This window comes from Thalassophryne amazonica, chromosome 12, assembly GCF_902500255.1.
Source record: "Thalassophryne amazonica chromosome 12, fThaAma1.1, whole genome shotgun sequence".
Classification (NCBI taxonomy): domain Eukaryota; kingdom Metazoa; phylum Chordata; class Actinopteri; order Batrachoidiformes; family Batrachoididae; genus Thalassophryne; species Thalassophryne amazonica.
The window spans coordinates 60,850,676-60,874,866 of NC_047114.1; the positions used below are offsets into that span (position 1 = coordinate 60,850,676).

The 24,191-nt window shown below is 40.8% G+C and overlaps 1 protein-coding gene across 2 annotated transcripts in view; it reads right to left on the minus strand.

The window, feature by feature from the left end:
* The window catches only part of epha4b (eph receptor A4b), a 297,581-nt gene that overhangs the window by 186,794 nt on the left and 86,596 nt on the right, over window positions 1-24,191 (minus strand). For both annotated transcript variants that reach the window (XM_034182743.1, XM_034182742.1), the window contains exons 3-5: window positions 22,933-23,133; window positions 18,321-18,428; window positions 14,278-14,629 (exon numbers count right to left, since the gene is read on the minus strand). In XM_034182743.1, the coding sequence (XP_034038634.1) occupies window positions 14,278-14,629; window positions 18,321-18,428; window positions 22,933-23,133 (661 nt within the window). The remainder of the gene's footprint in view (window positions 1-14,277; window positions 14,630-18,320; window positions 18,429-22,932; window positions 23,134-24,191) is intronic.

Genomic DNA, 24,191 nt, shown 5'->3' on the forward strand with positions numbered 1-24,191 from the left:
GTCTTTGTGGTGTATTCAATTGAATATAGGTTGAAGAGGATTTGCAAATCATTGTATTCTGTTTTTATTTACAATTTACAGAACGTCCCAACTTCATTGGAATTGGGGTTGTACGCAGCAACCAGTGTAGAGCGCGTGGCAGGTGGTGGAACAAAGCACAGCACTCAGCTGGGAACACAGTGGGTGGGATCATCACAACGACGTGCAAGTGTGTGAATCAAAGTCATGCACATGTCAGTGCACCTTCATTCTCCTCCATAGGTATTGGCATCACCAGACACCTCTGCTCAGTGGTCTCATTAATCCTTCAGCTCTTCCCAGGTGACTCTCAACCTCAAAGGCTGAAGAACCAGAGACATGAATGTTACTGCTGAAATAGAGAGGGTGGAGAGGGGGTCATAGAAACTTCCCTCAGAAAGGAACTGGGAATTGGTGGGCTTGGACATGGGACTGTCTTGCTGTAAGGTTCGAGAGCTAAACACTGCTCCACTGAGATAGAGAGGAGATGAGGTGAATCGAGGTGCATTTTATTACCGGAATAAATGAAAAACAGAGTCAGAAAAGCTGGGATGAAGAGGTATAAAGATGAATGTCCTTTACTTAGTCCACATATATCCATTTCTCCTTTAAGAACATCTGGTGTTTGTAATAATACCCTGTGGTCTGACATTTCAACAGCTCAACACTCTAATGATGACAGGATGAATGTACACTGCTATGTATTGCATTTAGACAAACGCCTCTTGGCTCCCTGCCTCAGAACTTCTGCTGTCCAACCAATACGTTCACACTCTTAAACTGAAAGAACGGCGCATACGAGCAGGAGTCACCTCTTAACCTTCACAAGCCCACATCTGTTCAACATAAAAATGACCGCCAATGCAAGCGTTTGCCATAAGGACTGAGGCAGAGATCGGTGACTCCATTAGAAAAAGAAAAGTGCATTAACGTGACAACACATCACGACGGGTAAATGAGTTCAATCTCTTTCACAGGTGTGAAAATTAGTCTTTTCCTCCATTTGTTCTCTGCTTAAACCTTTCATTATGAGCAAAGGTGCCAATCCTCTTACATGATATACCTTGTTAAAGTATATTTATTGTTGTGCATGTGTCTGGAGGGTTCCTTTCATTACGTGAAGGTATATGGAAGAACATATTGTGATTAAACTCTTCGAGCGTGTCATATAACCGTCACTTTTCATTAGGCAGTGTACGTTTTCTTGCAGTGAACACATTTATTGTAAATCCTTTCATGCCGGTCTGATCAACTGAAGCAGCGGCTCTTTGATTACAGCTTGTCACTGGCAGACAGAAAGCTGAAATCCCTTTCAAAGGTTATTTAAACTACATTTTTTCTTTTCTACTTCTAAAAATGACATTGCACAGGTTTTAGTTATGCCGGCCAAAAGTCATGATCTCACTGTCGCTGTCGAAACAGGTTTGAAGCCTCTGAGAGGCTAACGCAGTTGGACGTGTGTCTGGATTTTGTTAACGGCCTGAAAATATTATTCCAATGAGCTGAAACACAAAGTGTTGGTGTCAACAAAAGAGCACATCGCTGACGAGGACAATTCACACTGGACTGGATGCACGCTGGACTGCTTCCTCCATGATTCACAGTTCGGCTTTGGTCCAATTTGAGAAGCGAAAAGAACAGCGGGGGGGGGGGGGGGGGGGGGGGGGAGCTGCCAAGTGGAGTCAAGAGTGACTCTGAAAAGTTTCCTGTAAACTAAAAGTTTGTTTTTTCATCTCAAACAGACTAATGAATAAAAAGAGGAAAGGAATATGCAACTATGAGATACAGGAGACGAGTGGTCCCGAAACACGTCCAGCTGACCTACTGTATATTACTCCTGTCCACTGATAGAGCGAGATCAAGAGAAACGTGGAGATGTTGTGTAGATGTGACAGGTGTCTGTCCTTCCCCACTTCATCTCCTTCACCTCTCAGGGATCTGAGGCAGTAATTGGTGCTGTCAGACACACAGAGGACAGAATACACACACACACACACGCTCACACACACTGCTGCCCTTCAGCATGTACCCCCAGGGCTTAACGTGAGCTTTGAGAGCAGAATTCAGCGCGTTCCCCATCCGGTGTGAGACAGACACAGGAGGACAGGGCGCAGGAGTTCAAGTAGAAAATAGGTGGTGGGAAAAGCAAGAACAGAAATGGAATACACAAGAGGGGAACAGAGGACGTGCGTGAGGGTGGAGGGGCAGCGACACCCCTGCAGGGGGCAGCGACAGCTAGTGGTGATTAGGGTGTGCAAATGTGTGCCACAGAAAGGAAATATTTGAATAAGGCAGTGTTTTAGAGACAGTGAGTTTATGTAACTCCATGGTGAGAAGGCAGATGGGTATAATTTTATGTGACTGAGCGACAGAGCCACAGCCAGTGGAGCGGTGGTGTCTTCAGTGCCCAACTCTGCACACACACACACACCAAAAACAAATATAAAATAAAAATCAATCATTTAATATCAGTCATTTAATTGCAATGACCTCGCATAACTAGTTGGGGATGATTACTTCAAAGGTAAAGACATTTGCATATTGCATGTTGCTGAAGGATAAATCTGAATATTGCATAAGGAGGACCTTCGTTGTCTTGAGCTGAGCTCACAGCAGCTTTAAGACATGGTGACATAACTACTGACAGCACTTCTGTGCAATCTACATTGATTTTTGCCTACGTTCATTGTTGCAAAGTTGACTGTGCTTGTCTCTGTGACATTAAGAGAATTTGCACGATCCCCGAAAAGCTGTAGAATTACTAAGATTTTCCCAGTGAATGCCAGGTCCTACACTGGTCAATGCCTGCGTGGATTGCTGTTATGATCACTGCAGAATCATTGCATGCCCAGAATGCTGCACTTGAGAATCTGAGTGAAGAGTCAGTGAGTCTGGGTTTGTGCTTATCCTGGAACAAGACTAAAACCCAGGGTTGAAATGATTTCCCTGGACTCAGTCATCTGAAATATATCTGTATGCAGTAAACTGAACTTTGAGAGACATTCACTTATCTCTGCAGTACCTTTTATGTCTCTGAGTCCTCAGTGTTTGAGATCAAACGATGCCTGGGAAGAACGTATGGGGTCGTGAGGTTGCTGGACAGAGGTGTTTGATGATATGATACCTTTGCAACAGAAGGGAGGTCCAAGTCTTTATAGGGTCTTGGTGCATCTCATTCTATCATGAAGTATTGCTGTGAGACTTCGATGCCAAACAGTGACCTCACACAACAATGGGTTGTCTTTGGTGCTAGGTCTCTTTAGTTGATTCTTGAGTACGGCTAGAGGGACTTTGTGTCAAACAAATGAGAGCACAGGGAGACTTGTGTTGTGAGGGAATGCCAGTTATGACATTTTGGCCATATTATGAGTTTTGCTGGGTATGAGCTTGCACACAGGTGACTTTGTACTAAGAACCCAGCAACTGGACAAAATGCCAAGGGAATGCTCATGTTTCCCTTTGGCTGCAACAGATAGACATCTGCTTTCAAGAGATGGAGATGAGCCCATTGTCTGTCTGACTGTTTGTCATCCATGACCCTAGGCTCTAAGGTCGCATACAGTAGTGTGTTGGAGGTAGCAAGACCTGACCTGAGATAACTCAGAACAAACCTGCTCAGTTACCCTTTGAAATATTAAGCTGCCTCTGTTAGTGTTCCAGCAAAGAATGATCTTCTTTTGACCACTGCTGCAGTTGTGCTGTCTGTGTTATAGTGCTGACCCCATGGTTGACATGAGTATCACAATATGTTGTGTTAATTTTGGAGGACATGCCCAAAGATTGTTTAAGAATACCATAAAATGTGTGTGGATTGCGAGCAACTATGCCTGTTAAAGTAGAGTGCATTTGTCTCCAAAGGCATAAATAAATAACAGAAACACTCTCCAGTCTCTCTCTCTCTCCCCCCACATACATATAAAATAGGTGCACGCAGATGCAAGCGTTGACTGGTATTACATGAAAAGTAAATTTTCTAAGAAAAGTATATCCAGTATTGACATCACAAATGTATCTTAAAAACATCCGCATGCAGTTAAAAATTAGTTTTTCTGAAAAGAAAGCTGCTACAAAATCAATGCATTTGCTACGTACAATTTCAAAGTGATGACACACAGGAGTTCTGTGACTTGCTGTTGTTGCAGCATGGTGACTGAATGAAGGTGGTTCCATCTTTTCAAACTCATTATCATTGCATCACAACATGAGCATCTAATCTCAGATGAAAATGTTGCCGCAGACTTGGTACAGTTAAAGTCATTACATCATGTGAGCCGGCCATCTTGGGTTGCCATGACTTGCAAAAAGTCCTGTTTTCTATATTATCTCAAACTGTAGGACAGTTCACTCAACAGATTCCTGTCAGACACAGAAACACAAGTTCTTGCTCTTGCTGTTTAACAGCAATATACAAGGATCACCTTCAATAAGCAACACATTCAGTAAACATTTCCCTAATAGTGAATTGTTTCTTCAGATTTTTCCTTGAATAGCCACAGATCATTTAAATAAAACTAGAATGGAGGCATATTTAGCATTTTTTACGCCTCAGCTGAATCAGCAGGATGCAGTTTTGCGTGTACATGCAAAACATAGAGGAGGAAAAACTGTGCTTGCTTCACATTGTGGGTCTTCAAATGCGATCATTTGTTCTTCTTTGCAAAATTTGCTAAAGTTGATGAGTTAATTAGGAGTTAAATTCACGGTAACGTCAGAGCTGTTGCTGCTCACTTAATCTTTGCTGTTCGTTAACGTGTCTGCAGTGTGTGTTCATCATTTTGCTTCTGTTCTGGTTCACTGCATTTTAAATAGGGTGCATTTGGCCTCGGGTTAATTCAAACCAGATTACATTAACACTGTGTTACTTTTAGACTGGATGTTGAATTTTAGGCATTAATATATGTACTTCCAGTTCAGGATAAGGGCTCTAAACATCAATTTGAGCTTGTTTGCGAATTTTATTTTGTGTTATTTGGTCATCAGTTGTCATAACACATTGTCATGACATGGTGAACCAGTTGTACTTAATCGTTGTGTGGGAAAAAAGGCAGGGTGTTAAGTTATACTGATCTAGTTATACTGATCCTGAACACCATCTAAAGTCCTGTTCTCAATTTCACAGATATGCATCCCGAAACATTCTGATTTGTAACCTTGTACATAACATGGTAACACTCACAGGGTCTGGGTCGGTGTCCATGTTGTACAAGGATCTTCTGTCATTGTGCCTTCAAATAGTCTTATCTGTGGTCGGAATGTCAAGATATTAAACAAAATTTCATTTTCCATTGCTATCTTTGACATACCTGGTTATCCTTTGCACTTCTTTTGAGTTCATAATGTTGTCACACATGCTGTGACATTACTGGGAGGCATTTCGGAAGTCCCAACGTTGTGCAAAAGTTATGTTGCTGTTGAGCTGTGGTGGTTTATGAACACATCAGATGGTACAAGTCCAGTGTACTATGTCATCAAACCATGTGCTAGATCACATTCGTGGGCAACCATGATCTTCACATTGCCAGTTTATCATCGCCCTTTGCCCTATTGGGGTTTCAAATCCTGCAAAATCTCACAAACATCAGAGAGTTTGCCAGTCCGCGAGATCTCAGTAACACTGAGAAATGTCAGTTCAGGCTGCACTTTAACCGCTGCACACAGTCAACAGCATTAACATTGCAACATAAAACTGTTTGTATGTTTTGCCTAAAACTCTTGTGAATATATTATCTGAGTTTTTAGATGTTGTTATTGTGTTTGTTTTATGTAAACATGCAAGAAGTGCAAGTTGTTTCTCCGTTATTCAATGGGAGTTGCCGATCACTTCCTGTTCATGTCAGTCTGGTGAAGTTTGCTCTTTAACGCCCTGCTTATTGTCCTTTACAGCACTGTTGGTCCTGTTTGTTCCAGAGTAATATATATATATATATATATATATATATATATATATATATATATATATATATATATATATATATATATATATATATATATACCAGTACCAGTAGATTCAGTATATTCTCACAAATCAAAACAAGACCAAGCATTCATGATATGCACACTCTTAAGGCTACGAAATTGGGCTATTAGTAAAAAAAAAGTAGAAAAGGGGGTGTTCACAATAATAGTAGCATCTGCTGCTTCCGCTACAAACTCAAAACTGTTATGTTCAAACTGCTTTTTGAGCAATCCTGTGAATCACTAAGCTAGTATTTAGTTGTATAACCACAGTTTTTCATGATTTCTTCACATCTGCGAGGCATTAATTTTATTGGTTTGGAACCAAGATTTTGCTCGTTTACTAGTGTGCTTGGGGTCAGTGTCTTGTTGAAACACCCATTTCAAGGGATAGGAAAATAGAAAAGAAAAAAATGAACTCATGATCTATAAATGTTTAACGAGTGCAGACTGAGGAGATGAGGGCGGCCAGAATGAGGACAGAGACAGAATGAAAAACGGCGAGGTGCAAAAGGAATATCAGAAAGAATGGATGAGGAAAAGAGACGAGGTGCTGGCTGGTGCAGAGGAGAAGAGTCCCATTATAGAAACAGATACAACAGCAAGGTTAGAAAATAGCGGAGAGAAGGGGGTGAAAGCTAGAAATCGGCAAAAAAAAAAAAAAAACGGCTGTAATTTGAGGTGTCTGGTGTTTGTCGAACACAGAGGGGATAGTAATGACTCCATTAGCGCCTCACGCAGAGAGAGAAAGAAAGGGATGCAGAGAGAGAGGGAGAGGGAAAGTATGACACAGGGACCAGAAAAAGCAAAAACATGAGTTAGAAAAGCAAAAAAAAAAAAAAAAAAAACTAAACGAGAACTAAAACGGCAAATCTGCAAAAAGGGAAGAAACTCAACATTCGCAAAAAAGGCAAGCGACACAGAATTTAAGCCGACTGTTAAAACATTTGTTCACCTGCAGACTGATCATAATTACAAATGCCCCTATGGTGCTCCGCCCGGCTCTCTGCCCGGCTCTCTGCTTCACCTCAGCTCCTCATCTCATTGTGTGACAGCGAGCAAGAGAGGTCGATTTAAATGCATTAGCGGAGGGTGTTTTCCCTATGGAAGACCTTCAGTGTCGGGGCAGCAAGCTTTTGTTTGGAGCTGACGCCGCGAGCAGAGAGGACTCTTTAAAAGCCTGGCCCTTGTTCTCTGAGGGACACATTAAAGCACAACACAGCGGGTTGATGCACTTCTCAGTTTCGTCTCATATCTTTGTTAAAACAGGCTGATTGCAGACGCACTTACATTAGTTGGATAAAAGAAATCTAGACACAGGGTGGGAACGATGTCCGAATGATGAACGCAAACACACTGATTTAATTAGAAACAAAAAAAAAATAGACTACTTTCCAGGTTGTGATTTTAATATTTCTTTAAGTATAACAAATAAACATGGAACTCGTCAGTCTCTTTCTTTTTGAGAAGACAGTTTCATTGTTATGCAAATCCTTCTGTAGATCACACAAACATGTTTTTTCTGACTGAGTAGGCGGCACAGACAAGCCTCTGGCAAAGACGCATCACTTTACCACAAAGGAATTAATTTCTTTTTCCCAAACGTGATTTCATTGTTTCCTGAATAATTATGATACCAGAAAGTTTTCACTTTTCTTGTGCAGCGCAGGTTCTAAACTCAAACCATATGAGTGGACCTTCCTGCTTGTGCTGCAACACCAGCTGCTGGGTCCATATGAGACAAAGTGATTGTATTTCCTGACCTCTGAACTTCAATAAGACTGCGTTACATCTGGGATACGTACACCCATGCAGGCGTACACATTAATCCAAGATTGTTAAAGGCACTTGCATTGCTCGACTTTGTCTCTGTGGACGGATACGACTCAGGAAGCAGACCGATGAGGTCACAGCGATCAGAGGTCAAAGACTTCACTGTGTGAGCCTGAGTTCAATAAAGTTTTCATAAGGTGAATTTGATGTAGGTGTATAAACACGCTAAGTCGAGCAATCATTTGGAAACATGTGAGTGAGATCACCTGTCAAATATCTACAAAGTGTCATTTTACAAGATAGATGCGCAGCTCTTTGTGATTGAGATGCAGCCAAAGTTCTGCCACAATCTGTGAGCATTACCAGTCTCAAACTGCAAAGTACAGCTTGTACTTACTCACATGTCTCTGAGGCCCAACTGCCAAGTTTTCTGGGCGTCTTGGCTGTTGCTTTGCAGAAACAACTGAAATTGCATTATGTGCATGGATTCCAAGTTAGCATAGATGAATATCTATGATTCTCCTTTCTGTTCAGGGAGGTATGGGGCCCATGGGGCCAGGTGACGGCGCCGAGCTGATACAGTTTGCTCATTGGAATACATGCATGCACATAATGCACACACACACACACACACACACGCTTCAGTGCGCATGCATCCCGCACGCCATCTGCAGAGATTTATGACTCAATAAGCCTCTTCCTAAAGCACACTTTCTCCTGCACTCCTGCGAAGCAAATCCGCCCGACTCAGCGGGGAAAGTTCTGACACACACAAAGAGGAGACGCCTCAAAGCAACTTCTGCCCATTTTCAATTGCAAAAACTCTCCTTGCACTTTGCATGACGTTGCTCATGGAAATGACACACAAAGCGCATGTGCAACATAAATAACACAGTCAAAGGGATTCCATCCTCAGATTCCCAGCAGCTTTCACAATATGTCTGTGCACAAGCACAAATAGCCACATTATAAAGACAGAAAGAAGTGCAGAAGAGCAGAAATGATTCATGTTTGTTAATGACAAACGTGTATCTTTCAATTCATACAAAATATTCACACGAGTGTTTTTGGCATAGGTTGTTGTTTTGATACAGCTTAAAAGCACCTTGGACAAGTCACAATATTACTTTGGTTGAAATATTACTTGAATTGTTTGTTTTGCCACATATATCATGATTATGAAGCGTCCAAAAGAATGCAGTGCCCCATCACCGCCAGCACATTTTTCAGCTGAGCTTGACATACTATATGTCACTGATGGCAGAAATGACACATTTGTTAACCCCAGGAGAGCAGACATCTATGCAGAAAACAGAATATTCCATCTTGTTCATGAGATACTGTATGTCAATTATGCATTTTAGATGATGTTTGATTTGACCTTGATGTTAACCCTATGCCCTTGACATGATCTATGTTGTGAGTGGGTGGGTTTCTGAATTCATCCACCAAGTTTCATTGAAAATGATCTTTGTAATTGAAGATATTGCTGCTGACAGACAAACAAACATGATCATTGCAATATCCTTCTTAAACTTTGTGATGATGCTAAAAATTATGAGATACTTGCAGAATTTCTGTGTTAGCAATGTGATTGCTTGAGTTCAATTTTAGTATTTGGAAAGAGCATTTTAAAATAATCCTCTGTATGCTTTAGGGCCCCTTCACACATAATTTGAATTTGATCAGTTTGCACATAAAGTGAGCATGAAGCAGGAATCGTGTGCAAAATGTAAAATCGCAGCTGCCTCATACACCTGTTGCTACATCTAGCTGCCCACACCAGCGGCTGAAAGATAGAGTGTGTGCTGTGTGAGCCCATTGATCCCTCTTGCGGCAGGTGTTGGCCAAATTCCAGGTGACACACATGGACATCTAACACCACTCGTTTGGCACTTAGAAAATTTGTGGCCATTCGCATTATTAACACGGCAACAGTCAGCAGACAATCACTGTCATGCTGGCAGTGAAATTTGTCTAAGTGCACCACGAGTGTGGCTTTGGTCTGTGTGCTGAACTGACAGGAGGTGTGGCTGCCGACAACAGCAGCTGTGGAGATCTGTTGATCTGGAGATCCTAGCTGGACAACACGTACTGTGTTGGGATGGAAATGGACTAAGAACTGCCCACTGTGACGCGTGTGTTTGCTTACTGTCATCACGTGGACATAAATAAAAACATATATCACTTGGCGACAGGCTGCAGCGAGCGAGTGTGCACACGCCGTGCACATTGACAGGCTGCTCCCAAGTTGAAATGGACCATCAGATCATTACACGCAGCGGGCGATCTGACTGTCACACCACCCATGTGAGCTCTGTTCCACAAGATGCACATGGAGCTGGCAATACGCGTCCAGCAGATGTGGGCATGATCAGAGCACACTGCTTCTCATTCCTGTCAATTTTAATTCAATTTAATCATCTTATAATGTGCCAAAGCACAACAAAAGCTGTCTCAAGGCACCTCACAAAGAACAATTCAATATAAAAATTAAATAAATTATTAAAAATGAAAAAAAATACATAATTAAAACAGAAGTAAAAGAATAAAACAGATAAAAAAAATAATAAAAACTATTAATAAGAAAATGTAATTTCATGACTGTACGTCAGTGATCATGGGTCATCTACAGAGGAACAGACGGATCATATTTGTATTGCCCATATATTGTATTGTATTGTGTATTGTGTTTTGTGTATTGTGTATTGTATTGTATTGACTAATTTTTGACTAATTTTTAATTAGTCCATGTCTTTTCTGATCTCAGGCAGTTTCCTGCACCTTTCACAGGACAGCGATGGTAGCTCAGCAGTAAAGTTTCTGACTGGAAATCAGAGCTTTTGGAAAGTGCGGGTTTGATTCCCGTGGGTGGCATGTAATTTTAATTTTTTAAATTTTCACCCACATTGCACAGCTGCTGTGAAAAGCTGCTGTGTTCCCACATGCAGTTTCCTGCACCTTTCACAGGACAGTAATGGTAGCTCAGTAGTAAAATTTATGACTGGAAATCAGAGCTTTTGGAAGGTGTAGGTTCAATTCCCGTGGGTGGCATGTAATTTTTAATTTTTTAATTAAATTTTTTAATTAGATCTGTCGCACCAGCATCGTGCACACATGCCAGTTGGCGCAATGGTTCGTGGTGCACTCATACGAGCTCTACTGCTGTGAGTCGCCCTGACGTGTACATATTCGTACTATGTGTGAAGGGTCAAATATTTCAGTGTACTGTTGTATACTGAAATATTTGCATATCTACATCTCATCTGAGACCAGAAGATGATGAAGAAACGCAGGTTGTCTACGCCATGTTCCCTTCAGCCACATACTCTAGCTTCCTACTGGAGGATCCCGACGTTTCTCGGCCAGAAGGAACAGCTGAGCAAGTTCTAGGACTATGCCAGAATCATCGCCACCTTTTGATGCGAAGGAGCAATTCTTCTACTCTGAGCTCTGTCTGTTGCTCTTCTGCTCATTAACTCGCTTGTTTCTATTAATTGAGCAGCGACGGGACCTTGCAGAGACTTCACTCAGCCACTTCCTGAAACTACAAACATTCACCAGTAAGGTTCATCTCTGCTCGAGAGGAGTTTTGGCTGCTCTATGCTTGGCGCTCAGTTTGTATCAGACATTGCAGCAGGAAATTCTTTATTTTTTACTGACTGAACATGGGAAGCAATGCTTGTAATCTCAACAAAAAAGGAAGAAAGACCTTTTCTATGACTGGAAAACACTTTACTATTTTAGTCTTTCACAAAAGGAATTAGACATGGAAAACACACCCTGAATTGTCAGGTTGAGTCTGATATCCATGGATTCAGAAGAAAGATGGCATCTAGCCAAGGTAGTGAGTGATATGGTAAAATGATTTTTTGATGTGTTTTTTTTTTTGTTTTTTTTTTGTCATGTTAAGAAAGTTTCAAATGAGAATTATGTGAACATTTGCTTCAGACATGCGCTGCACAGAGCAACAGCTGATTTATCAGAGTGTGTCTGTTTCAGTGTTTGACTAAAGTGACTATGTTAGTCTTACTATTTGAAAATAATCCTAAATTCCTCTACATTAATCCCACATACTACACAGAAAGGACCAGCCGGGAAGCAATCCCACACAGTAAATTCACCAGTGTAAAACTAACATCGATAGTGTTAAATTAACACTGGTGATTTTACTATGTAGGACCTTCTCACTGTGAGGCAACACTGCCAACCACGAAGCCACCCCTGTGAATAGCTGATAAACACAATTCATCATATAAGCTCAGAGCAAATCTTTTATATGAGGCCATCTCACAACCTGGCTGTTTATATTAACTTTGGTCTCTATGGCTTCAACAAATAAAGGCCATCCATCCATCCATTTTTTAAACCCGCTTATTCCAGTTGAGGGTCACTGGGGGTGGTGGGGCCTACCCCAGCAGACTTTAAGCAAGGTAAGGCAAGGCAAGGTAGACTATAGACAGGCTGCCAGTCCATTACAAGACCCACTCAATCAAACTCCCACTCACACCCACGGCCAATTAAGAGTCACCAATTAGCCTCAGCTACATGTCATGGAAATACGAGGAAGCTGGAGCAGCAAAAAGGAACCCACACAAAAACATGGAGAGCATGCAAACTCCATACAGAAAGGACCACATTGGAAGTGAACCTGAGATCTTATTGCAGTGAGGCCGCTAAGCCACCAAATAAATGCAAATTCGACAAAATAAACACAAACCATTCCAACTAAATTCCAACATTTCACAGTGTCCTGTCAGAAAAATGCATCTATTTCTGATATTTTGCTTTGAATAACGTTGTTGCAAGCATTGTTGTAATTACTGCAACTATTGTAATAATTATTACAACAGCAGTTTCCTGAGCAATTTTGAATGCTGTAATAATTATTACAATAGCATTCTTATTTTCTATTGTAATAATGTTTAAAACAGTCAAGATTCCAGAACAATTTTGCATGCTATTGTAATAATTATGCAGCAGTGGTTAGCACTGCTGCCTCACAGCAAGAAGGTAATGGGATTGATTCCCACCTGTGGCCTTTCTGTGTGGAGTTTGTGTGTTCTTCCCGTGTTTGTGTGGGTTCTCTCCGGGTGCACCGGTTAGGTGGACTGGAAACTTTAAATTGTCTGTAGGTGTGCGTGGGGGTGCGAATGTGTTCCTGAGAAAAACTGGCATCCTGTCCAGGGTGTTGTACCCTGGGATAGTGAAGCTTAGGGCTAGTGGCCAGCGATCACCTTAGTATTTCTTCTGTTTTTCTTTTTGCGACAAATTATACTGTATTTGTTGTCTTTCCGATGCCTGATTCTGTTTTTTTTTTTTTTTTTTCTCTCTCTCTCTGTTTGAGGTGCGGCTCCATCCAGAGATGGGAGTGCTGTCTACTTCTGCAACCCTCCCATCCGGTGCACTGGCAAAATTTCCTGTATATTCATTTAGTAAATAGTTTTGAACTGACTTTTTAAAAGTTTTTTTTACAGGACTTTAAAATGTTGTACTAATTATTTTTTGTTTTATTTCTGTCCATGTTTATGATGACAGTTTTTAGTTGTGTATTGTTCATTGGCTTTTGTCAATGTTTTTTTGGGGGAAGGAGTGTTTTTATTGTTGAGTGTCTTGTGTTGTGTGTACAATTATTGTGGGCATCTGGTGAGGGTCCTCTGTTGTATAAGTGTTTTGGACATCCTGCTGCCCACTAAATTTCCTTTTTAAGGATAAATAAAGTGAAACTTGAACTTGAATTGTGTCACTAGCATGGTCCAAGCAGTGCGTCACCCCTTTGAGTCTGGTCTGCTTGAGGTTTCTTCCTCAAATCAGCAGAGGGAGTTTTTCCTTACCACTGTCACCTGCGTGCTTGCTCTTGGGGTTGGTAAGGTTCGACCTTACTTGTGTGAAGTGCCTTGAGGCAACTTTGCTGTGATTTGGTGCTGTATAAATGAAAATAAATTTATAGGCTCCAGATCCCCTGTGACCCTTATTTGGAGTAATTAGGTAAGAATGGACTATTATTATTATTATTATTATTATTATTATTATTATTATTATTATTATTATTATTATTATTATTATTATTAACTACATTACCAACATTTATTACAATCATGGCTAACTTGGTTTATGTCATTGTAAAGTAATTTATAGCCTTATATTAAAATACAGTCTATGATATAAGTCCTTTTAATTCACCCTGGCTTAATTCAAGAACCTGTATATTAGCAAGCTACTAAGAGCGAAGACAAATCATGATAAATCAGGACTTAAAAAACATTATACCCTTCACGGAAAACAAACACATACTTGCTTATGTTGCCCGCTGTGCCTTCTTCCGTGCATCACAGCATCTAAGCTACCATTACACAGGTGACCTCAATGATAACTATTTATAGTGCAAACAATGTGTAACTTATACTATAAAGTCATTTCACATTATAAAACATACACACATACCCTACATGTACGCAGTAGACATGTTTTCTGTTCATGCACAGACAGAGTAGTCTTCCTGTTGTTGACACACACACAGAGTCCACTTACGTTGGCAGGTGTCCTTGTTCTCCTCGAAGCCTGGTTTACACACACACCTCCCTATTGGAACGAGCCAGCCTCCGTCCGCACTGCAGTACATCTTAGGAGCCTCAAACTCCTCAGAGGCATTCACACACACGCCATGAACCTCCACGAGCGCAGTGTCTCCTCCCGTTATAGTGTCGGGGAACTCGGCCAAGTTCAGCACAGTGAGGGGACACTTTTTGTAAAAGACTCTGACTGAGACCAGAGCAATACAGGCCCCCAAGTCCTGGAAGGCGAGGTAGAAACCCTTTTTACTCAGGTTGCTGATGTCCCGCACCTCTGTGTTCAGCTTCATTACACGGTCACCAACATCCACCTATGGAGAGGGGATGTTTTACACTTGTTACTTCATTTCCACGTGTTTATACTGTAACAAATGCTTTATTTTGAAAAGTTGGTTGTTAATACTGAGGAATCTGCTGTTCAAAAACTCAAAGACAAGGGTTGAAAAATGTACTTTATCAGGCAAAGGTTGTTTTTGGATTTAAGATTCTAATTTAATTCAATTGAATTTTAGAATAGGATGTGAATAAAGAATTGTTGATTAATAAATGAGCTAGTATTCCAGTTATTCTATTGTAGAATGAAGCACACAAAAATTAATTCTAAAAGACAGAATACTGATCTATTTTTATCTCCACCAAGGAGATGGTTATTTTACATGTTGCCTGTATGTTGTAAGATCACTTCAAAAATTGTAAAAATACTCAGAAATACTGGCAGAAAAGGTGGATCCTTGTTAGGTTTTGGTGACGCTAATTGCCATGATGAGAACTGAGCTAGTTATCACTTTCTGTAATCGGTGAAATGGCTTTTTCGTGGGGCTGGCGTCAGATGGACATTTATTTAATTATTTTCTCTGCACATTCATATACACACAGTTGTACACATTGAATGTCCTGGCTAAACATTTCAAACTCAACTTTCTCCTATTGCACACATTCCAATTTATTTAACACTATGGGTGTTATTTTGACAGCACACAATAAAACAACTTGCACAGAGGGTTCAAGTCCATTTGTAACTGTACAGAGTTTGTCATTTAAGCAGTGGAAAATACCAGTACAATCCCAGGCACTGTTGTAAAGTACTGGGTTTATCGTGTTTATTTTTCATGCGTGTGCTGTCGTACAAACAACATATCAGTCAATCAGAGTGGCAGCCACTCTTCAATTAAAACTGAACTGCACCGGACAAAATGCCATGGTATAGAGGCAGAGACAAGTGAAAAGATTTCTGGCTCATTAACAGATTAGCACCAAACTATCAGAGCACACAGTGGAGAGCAGCCACCAAAGCTACCTGAGGTGAAGCAATAAGAAAAGTGAACCTTTTTGTGGCATGACTGTTGACTATTCTTTTGTTGTTTAGTTGTTTTCAGTTCTCTTTTGTCATGTGTTTAATGTATGTTATGTCACCCGTCTGTGTCTGGGGTGGGGGGTGCAGGGGTGGGGTTTTGCATGGAAGGAGGGGAGAGATGACTCTTAAAATGTTAGCTTTTTCTCCTTCCTCCCACTCAGTTTTGCTTTCTTTGTCTAGTAAGTTCCTTTGGCATCTCCTTTGTCTTCACTTGGAGCCCCCACAACAGATCGGCGGTGGATCTGCATGTTGATTTTACGCGGGATACCCTTCCTGATGCAACTCCATATCGTAGAATGGGCAGGGGTGGGGTTTGATCTGGGGACGTTTTGCAATGGAAACAAGCACATTAGTTCTTGGCACCACCCCTGTTTGGTTTGACTTTCTTTGCATAAAGTGGCCATAATGTAAGTTCTTTGGCTTGTCACTTTTTATAGGGGTTTTTGTTTTTGTTTTTGATGTTGCCTCAGCAGATGCATATCAGATCTGCATGTTGACTTAACGTTTATGCAGGAGGCGCTTCTTGATGCACTTCTACATATTTTCTGGAAAATGCTGTAGGTTTTTTAAATAATAGAACAGAAACATCTTTCAGTTTTTCTACACTATGCCAGGTTTAAGTGGGTCTGGCAATTTAAAGAAAGATTCCAGAATTTTGATGATGAAATTATTTGTAAAATCTTCTGACTGACTAATTGGCACAACTGTGATCTAAATGTTGAACCATTGGATGTATTTAAGGGACTAACTGTTCCAGTTCCTTTGTACAGTGGACAAATAAATAAATATAAAATATAAAGAATAAAGCCCAGATTCTGAGATCACAATGCCGGATTTCCAGCAGTTATGTACTAAAGTTCCAGCAGAGCATCAGGATTGGAATTCAGGAATTGACAAAGACGTTGGAGACATCAGATAGAAATGTGACATTATCCACTTTTAAAAGAGTGACCCATCATCAAAAAGCCTGTAGACCAAAGAGAAGGCCATGAATCCAAACTTGACACACACAAAAAGAGATTGGATTTTGTCCAGGTGGATGGCTATAAACTTCTATCAAGCTTTTTGTGTTTGTATGTGGGTATATACGAGGTCTGTCCGTAAAGTATCGTACCTTTTTATTTTTTTCAAAAACTATATGGATTTCATTCATATGTTTTTACGTCAGACATGCTTGAACCCTCGTGCACATGCGTGAGTTTTTCCACGCCTGTCGGTGACGTCATTCGCCTGTGAGCACGCCTTGTGGAAGGAGTGGTCCCGCCCCCTCGTCGGATTTTCATTGTCTGGAAATGGCGGAATGAAAAGGACTTTTTTTCCATCAGAATTTTTTCAGAAGCTGTTAGAGACTGGCACCTGGAAACCATTCGAAAAATTTATCTGGCTTTCAGTGAAAATTTTACGGGCTTCACAGAGAATAAGGACTTTAACTACAGGTTTAAGGACCCCTTTAAAGGACGGTCGGTGCGCCGCGCTGCGGGCTGCGACGATGCGGCACAAACCACTGGATCATTTCTAAGCTGATGGCTCTGTGGATATGAGACTGTCGTGTGCTCTTTCTCTGGTTATCACAAGACCTGGACATCAGCCATTTCCCGGCAGATTTCACTTTTAACAAGAGATTTTGTCATGGAAAGCCGCGCGGAGGCTTCGCGCATCACGACCCATTCGCTGATGAAGCGAGACAAAGGAACACCTCCATTTCGGAGTGTTAGAGGACAAGTTGGGACATGTCCAGCTCTCCACAAGTTCTTTTATACTCACTGGGCTGGTAAGCACTGAAAGCCGAGATAGACATGTCCCAACTTGTCCTCTAACACTCCGAAACGGAGGTGTTCCTTTGTCTCGCTTCATCAGCGAATCGGTCGTGATGCGCGAAGCCTCCGCGCGGCTTTCCATGACAAAATCTCTTGTTAAAAGTGAAATAACCAGAGAAAGAGCACACGACGGTCTCGTATCCACAGAGCCATCAGCTTAGAAATGATCCAGTGGTTTGTGCCGCATCGTCGCAGCTCGCAGCGCGGCGCACCGACCGTCCTTTAAAGGGGTCCTTAAACCTGTAGTTAAAGTCCTTATTCTCTGTGAAGCCCGTAAAATTTTCACTGAAAGCCAGATAAATTTTTCGAATGGTTTCCAGGTGCCAGTCTCTAACAGCTTCTGAAAAAATTCTGATGGAAAAAAGTCCTTTTCATTCCGCCATTTCCAGACAATGAAAATCCGACGAGGGGGCGGGACCACTCCTTCCACAAGGCGTGCTCACAGGCGAATGACGTCACCGACAGGCGTGGAAAAACTCACGCATGCGCACGAGGGTTCAAGCATGTCTGACGTAAAAACATATGAATGAAATCCATATAGTTTTTGAAAAAAATAAAAAGGTACGATACTTTATGGACAGACCTCGTACATATTAGGATTCCACATTAAACAATCATTATATATATATATATATATATATATATATATATATATATATATATACGAGGGTAGGCTGAAAAGTTCTAAGGCTCCCCATGAAGGAGTAATGCATTAACTGCATTATAGTGAGCCTTAGAACTTTTCAGCCTACCCTCGTATATGTATGTGTGTGTGTGTGTGTGTGTGTGTGTGTGTGTGTGTGTGTGTCGTGCTGCCGTCAGAGTCTGTACCTGCGTGAAGCTCTCATCTGCAGCGATCGTGTCAATTTTGACGTACTGACTTTCCTTGATGAACCACAGGTTGGCATTGTTGGATTCGTAGTAGTACATATTGAATGTCTGCAGAGCAAACACAGTGCACATCATACATGAAACTCTAGAAATGGACGTAATCATAAAAGCAGAATTCTGTAAAACAAGACATATAAAAACAAAACGGTCTATCCAATGTGAACTCTGAACTGGGTCTCGGCTTTGAAATGAAGCTACTATTCTGGTGCCTCTCCTCAAATCAGTCATCAATGACTGTCTGTAGTGCTTTCTTCTGAGATTGTGCAGCTCCGAAGTGTCTCATATTATCTTTATTATTCATTCAGAGAAAGTAAAAGCCTAGAGGGCAGACAAAGTAGGGAGAAATGATTACAGAGGAGCGATAATATGAGACTGATATGAGAGAGGAGGGTATGGTAAAAACACACTCACCGGCCACTTCAATTTTGTGGAAGGGTGTGCCTAATAATGTGTTACTGATTTTATGTGGGTGGTTGAAGAGCGAGGTTTGTGCTCAAACTGCCTTTCCTTAGGGTGAGTTACATGGCTTGCATTACTGTGAACTTCCTGTCATCCTCAATCCCAGTAGATCAGCAGTTACTGAGATATTTAATCCAATCAGGTAGCCATGATCAATAATTCATGACCACTAATGTTAAATTTTGACAAAATACATTGATGACTGATGACTTGATAATTAATGCAAAGCTGCGTTGCCATGTGTAGATGCTTTTGCATGTTGAGCCATTAGAACAAACAAGTATTTCTAACCAGGTGGTTGGTATGTGTATATCTGCATTTATTTTTATGTTGTTGATTTGTGTGAAGCATAAATTAATTAATTCATGTATGTTCACATACACAAATAACTACATTTAAATACTCTCTGGAGTAATGTCTGCTTCTACGATGCCAAAGGGTTTGCCAAAGTTGCAATGATTTTGTGATTGACTGTGGTTTTTTGATTTATTTACCCAAATGTGGCAGATGCCGTCGTATACGACGGCTGGGACCAAGCTTTACTAAATTATAAATAACTTTTTAATGATATGAGATAGAAACTTACTTTTTTTGCTGAAAAGTTAACTCCGCGGACTTTTGATCCACCGTTGGCCTCATAGAAGCTGTGTGATGACGTTCACAATGTGAATGTCCAATCGGAATTGGTTCACCGTCATATGATTTTCCAAAATCCAATCGTAGGGCAGATTTACCTCACGTGATAAACTAAAGATCGTTTTCAGGAGTGATATCTTACCAATTGGCCCATTTGAATAGCCCCCTAACTCCTCCAATGCACCTTGCGCCATTATGCACAGCGAAACCGAAAGCAGACGGAGAGCCTTGCATGACAATCTCACATGCTCAAACAAAGAGTGTGTAACTATCAGGATTACACCACTAGTTTGCATTTGAATGTTACTGGATTGCTCTGTGGCTCTCTCCCTCTGGCATAAAGCACTGTTTACCATATCAATGAGGTGAGGGAGAGGGGCCGCTCCTCAGACTGGAGCATAAATGCGTAGACCATTTCATATATATTGTTCAAAATGTGCATTTGTGTTTATTGTTTGGACTTTTTTGTTGTACAGTCTTTCACACAAGACCTCAAATTACCTTTATAAAGTGTCAAAACAGTTGTTTATTATAGTTTGCTGTGTGTTTTGAATAAATGTGTGGAAAATAATTTTTCGCTTTACTTTTTCCTTTGTTATTTTTGATTGTAAACCTTTATTACACTTATAAAACACAACAAAAGCATATATATTATGAAAGAACAGGTTGTCCCTGAAAAAAAGAGACATAAAACTTGATTGTGGGAGAGCTGTTAACAGCAATAATAAAACATTTATGCCAGGCGAGTGAACTGTCCAAAAAATACCCTCAGACCCCAGAGGATTAACTGGACAGGGACACATATATTTTCAAAAAATTAACCATTTCTTATAATGATTTAAAATATCAGGTAACTGTTAAAACAGCCATGTCAGCTAATGTTAATGAAGGAAAAATATGTTTTAGTAGCAATAATTCAATCTGAAATTTGTTATGTATATAAATGCATTAATTAAAAATATTTGTGTATTTCAAATTTAACTATTTTACTTACACACACCAAAAATAATCAAAAACTACATTTTTAATATTTTCTAGAGTATAAGCTCATCTCACACTTCCCTACCCTTGGTGAAGTCCTCTAACTCTTCCTGGGGGATCCCAAAGTGTTCAGGAAAAATAATCACTCCACCATGTCCTGTGTCTTCCCTGCAGTCTCCTCCCGGTTGGCAATGTTGGGAGTAATGTGTTACAAAAATAACGCAATAAACTAAGTGCGCATCATGACATGCTCGACCTCTGAGCCTTGTTCTTGTTTGGCTTCCGAACAAAGACCAAACCCAGGTATTTTGGTCATGTGTGTTCCTGGAGATGTGTAACTGTTTTTAAACCTTAAGTCTCATGTGCAAGTGAAGTGTAAACATGACAGGTGCACATTGTGCTATTACTGACAGTGCAAACGGTTATTATAGATATGAAAGGTGGCATAAAAGCCAGTGTGGTGAGCACAAAGATCCAGAATGCACATGCAAACCACTGTTTAATTTAGTGTCCTTGTGGAGCTGCTTAAAGAATGTTGTTTTGTAATTTTCCATCAAATATTCAGAGATATATGCATGCATGGGAGCCAGCTTTTTACACCGGTGTTTTTGCCAATCCATCTGTCAGTTTCACTGGACCGTGTGTAACTATTATGGCGACCACAAGCAAGTCCTTAAAATCTTGTGTGATTTGCTTCACCTCTTCTTCAGTGCTTAAAGCAAAAGGAAAATTTGCAGTTACCACACTGTCTGCTAAAGACATAAATCCATTGGTGCATTTCCCATGAACAAGGACACCTCCGCACTTACAAAAAGTTTCAATTCAATGACTTTTCACCTTTTTCACTCACATGTATGAATGGAGCATCATCACCAGATGCCCGAACCACATGTGCTGGCTCCTTTTAAAGCAAAGAAGCAGCAAGTCTATTGTGAGTCCTTCCAAGATATTTGAGCTTCTCACTCTGTCCTTGAGTGTGAGCCCAGCTCCAGTGTATTTGGAAAGGATTCACAGCGCTTCACTTTTTCCACATTTTACGTTACAGACTTATTCCAAAATGGATGAAATTCACTTTCCCTCAAAATTCTACACGGAATACTCCACAATGACAATGTGAAAAAAAAAAAAACTTCTTTTTTTTTTTTTGCAAATGTATTAAATTTAAAAATCTAAGAAATCACATGTACATAAATATTCACCCCTTTGCTCAATACTTTGTTGATGCACCTTTGGCAGCAATTACAGTTTCAAGTCTTTTTGAATATGATGTCACAAGGTTGGTGCACCTATTTTTGGGCAGTTTTGCCCATTCCTCTTTGCAGCACCTCTCAGCAGGACAGTGACCCTAAACACATGGCCAAGTGGCTTCAGTACAACTCTGTGAATTTCCTTGAGTGGCCCAGCCAGAGCCCAGACCTGAATCCGATTGAACATCTGTGGAGAGATCTGAAAATGGCTGTGTACTGACGCTCCCCATCCAACCTGACAGAGTTTGAGAGGTGCTGCAAATACGAATGGGCAAAACTGCCCAAAGATAGGTGCACCAAGTTTGTGGCATCATATTCAAGAAGACTTGAGGCTGTAATTGCTGTCAAAGGCACATCAACAAAATATTGAGCAAAGGGGTGAATACTTAAGTACATATTTATTTTTAATAAATGTGCAAAAAAAAAAAAAACTTTTTCATGTTGTCATTATGGGGTGTTGTGAGTAGAATTTTGAGGAAGAAATGAATTTACTCCATTTTTGAATAAGGAATACTTTCTGGATGCAATGTGCCTGTCAGGGGAATCCCATTCATGCCACTTGTATCCGTGACCTTGTTATTTTGGTCATTACCCAAAGTTCATGACCATAGTTGAGGATAGGATCATAAATCAACTGGTAACTCGAGAATCTCGTCTTCTGGCTCAGCTCTTTCTCCACTGTGATGGTCTGGCACAGCATCCACACAACATCAGATGCAGCCCAAATCCATTTATCAATCTCACACTCCATCTTGCTGTATCTCATGAACAAAAACTCTGAAATACAGCAGGACGTAACAAAAAAAAATCTAAAAAATATCAACTATTGATGTGTGAGAAAAAAAGGATTCACTGACTTGTCATTTGGTGAATTTGTTTCAGTTTTAAAATGTATTAATTTGTGTTCAGTGAAACATTTTCACAACAGGTTTAAAGCAACTATACGTTTGTGAAGGACACACAAATACAGCCACCAGCTATTGCCCTCACTCTGTTGCAAATCAAATTCACTGCTGTGCCACTGGCCTCAGAAATAGAAAACTCCCTTCATTCTTGCTGTGTTGCAAAAGGAATTCAAAGTGCATCCAACTTTATGACATCATCATTTGTCAGTGTCTTGTTTTCAAGCAAATGCAACAGGAAAGCATCAACCTCCATATGAGTGTTTCCCGGGTGCATGTCAGTGATGATGCTTATTTGTTCAAAAGCAAATATTAAGTAGTGCAGACCTCTTTGCAGGTACCAGGCACCCCAGGAAGGCTGTTACAGTCCCTCAGTGTAAACTTGATCTCGATGTAAACGCGCTGCGCCCCTTCTCGGCTGATATGGCGAGTCCTCAGCCAGTTATTCTGGTTGGCCTCCATCACATTACATACCTGGTAGGTCCTCATCGGGGTGTTCCGCTCATCCATCACACTGATTTCCTCCCACTAATGTCGAGAAAGAGGAAGAGCAGAGAAAAGGCAAAGTGAGCTCATTGGCTCAGACAATACAAAGTGTCCATGGAGGTGTATTTGGTGTTTTAACCCCTGCTAACATATTCAACAACTAGTGGCGGAAGTGTTTTTGTTGCAATGGTGATGGACAGCTTGACAGATGAGATCAGACAGGAGTCTCCATGGACTATGTTGTTTGCAGATGACATTGTGATCTGTAGTAAGAGTAGAGTCAAACAAGTTGAGTCTAGTCTAGACAGGTGGCGATATGCTCTGGAGAGCAGGGGAATGAAAGTCAGTAGTAGCAAGACTGAGTAGATGTGTGTGAATGACAGGGAGCCCAGTGGAACAGTGCAGTTACAAGGAGTAGAAGTAGTGAAAGTAGATGCGTTTAAATACTTGGGGTTGACAGTCCAAAATAATGCAGAGTTTGGTAGAGAGGTGAGGAAGAGAGTGCAGACAGGGTGGAGAGGGTGGAGAAAGGTGGCAGGAGTCATTTGTGACTGAAAAATATCAGCAAGAGTGAAGGGGAAAGTTTACAAGACAGTAGTGAGACCAGCTCTGTTGTACGGCTTAGAGATGGTGGCACTAACAAAAAGACAGGAGGCAGAGCTGGAGGTGGCAGAGCTGAAGATGTTGTGATTCTCTTTTGGAGTGACAAGAATGGACAAGATTAGGAATGAACATATCAGAGGGACAGCTCAGATGGGACGGTTTGGAGACAAAGTCAGAGAGGCGAGATTGAGATGGTTTGGACATGGACATGGACAATTCATTTACAAAATAAAAAAACATATGAGGAGTGATGCATGCTTGCATGCGCACATCATACTGAAAGACATGTAGTTCATCGTTGTAAGGTCAACTTCAGCTTCACTGCTTGACAGGTCTAGTTCATCCGGGAAGCTAGGAAGCTAGTTCATCCTGGACAATTATGATGTCTTTTCAGATTGTTTTTGTGATGTCATTATAACTTCACTCATACTATTTGATGACAAATGATTTCCTGACTGATGATTGTTTCTCTGCTCATATCAAAGGCAAAGGACTTT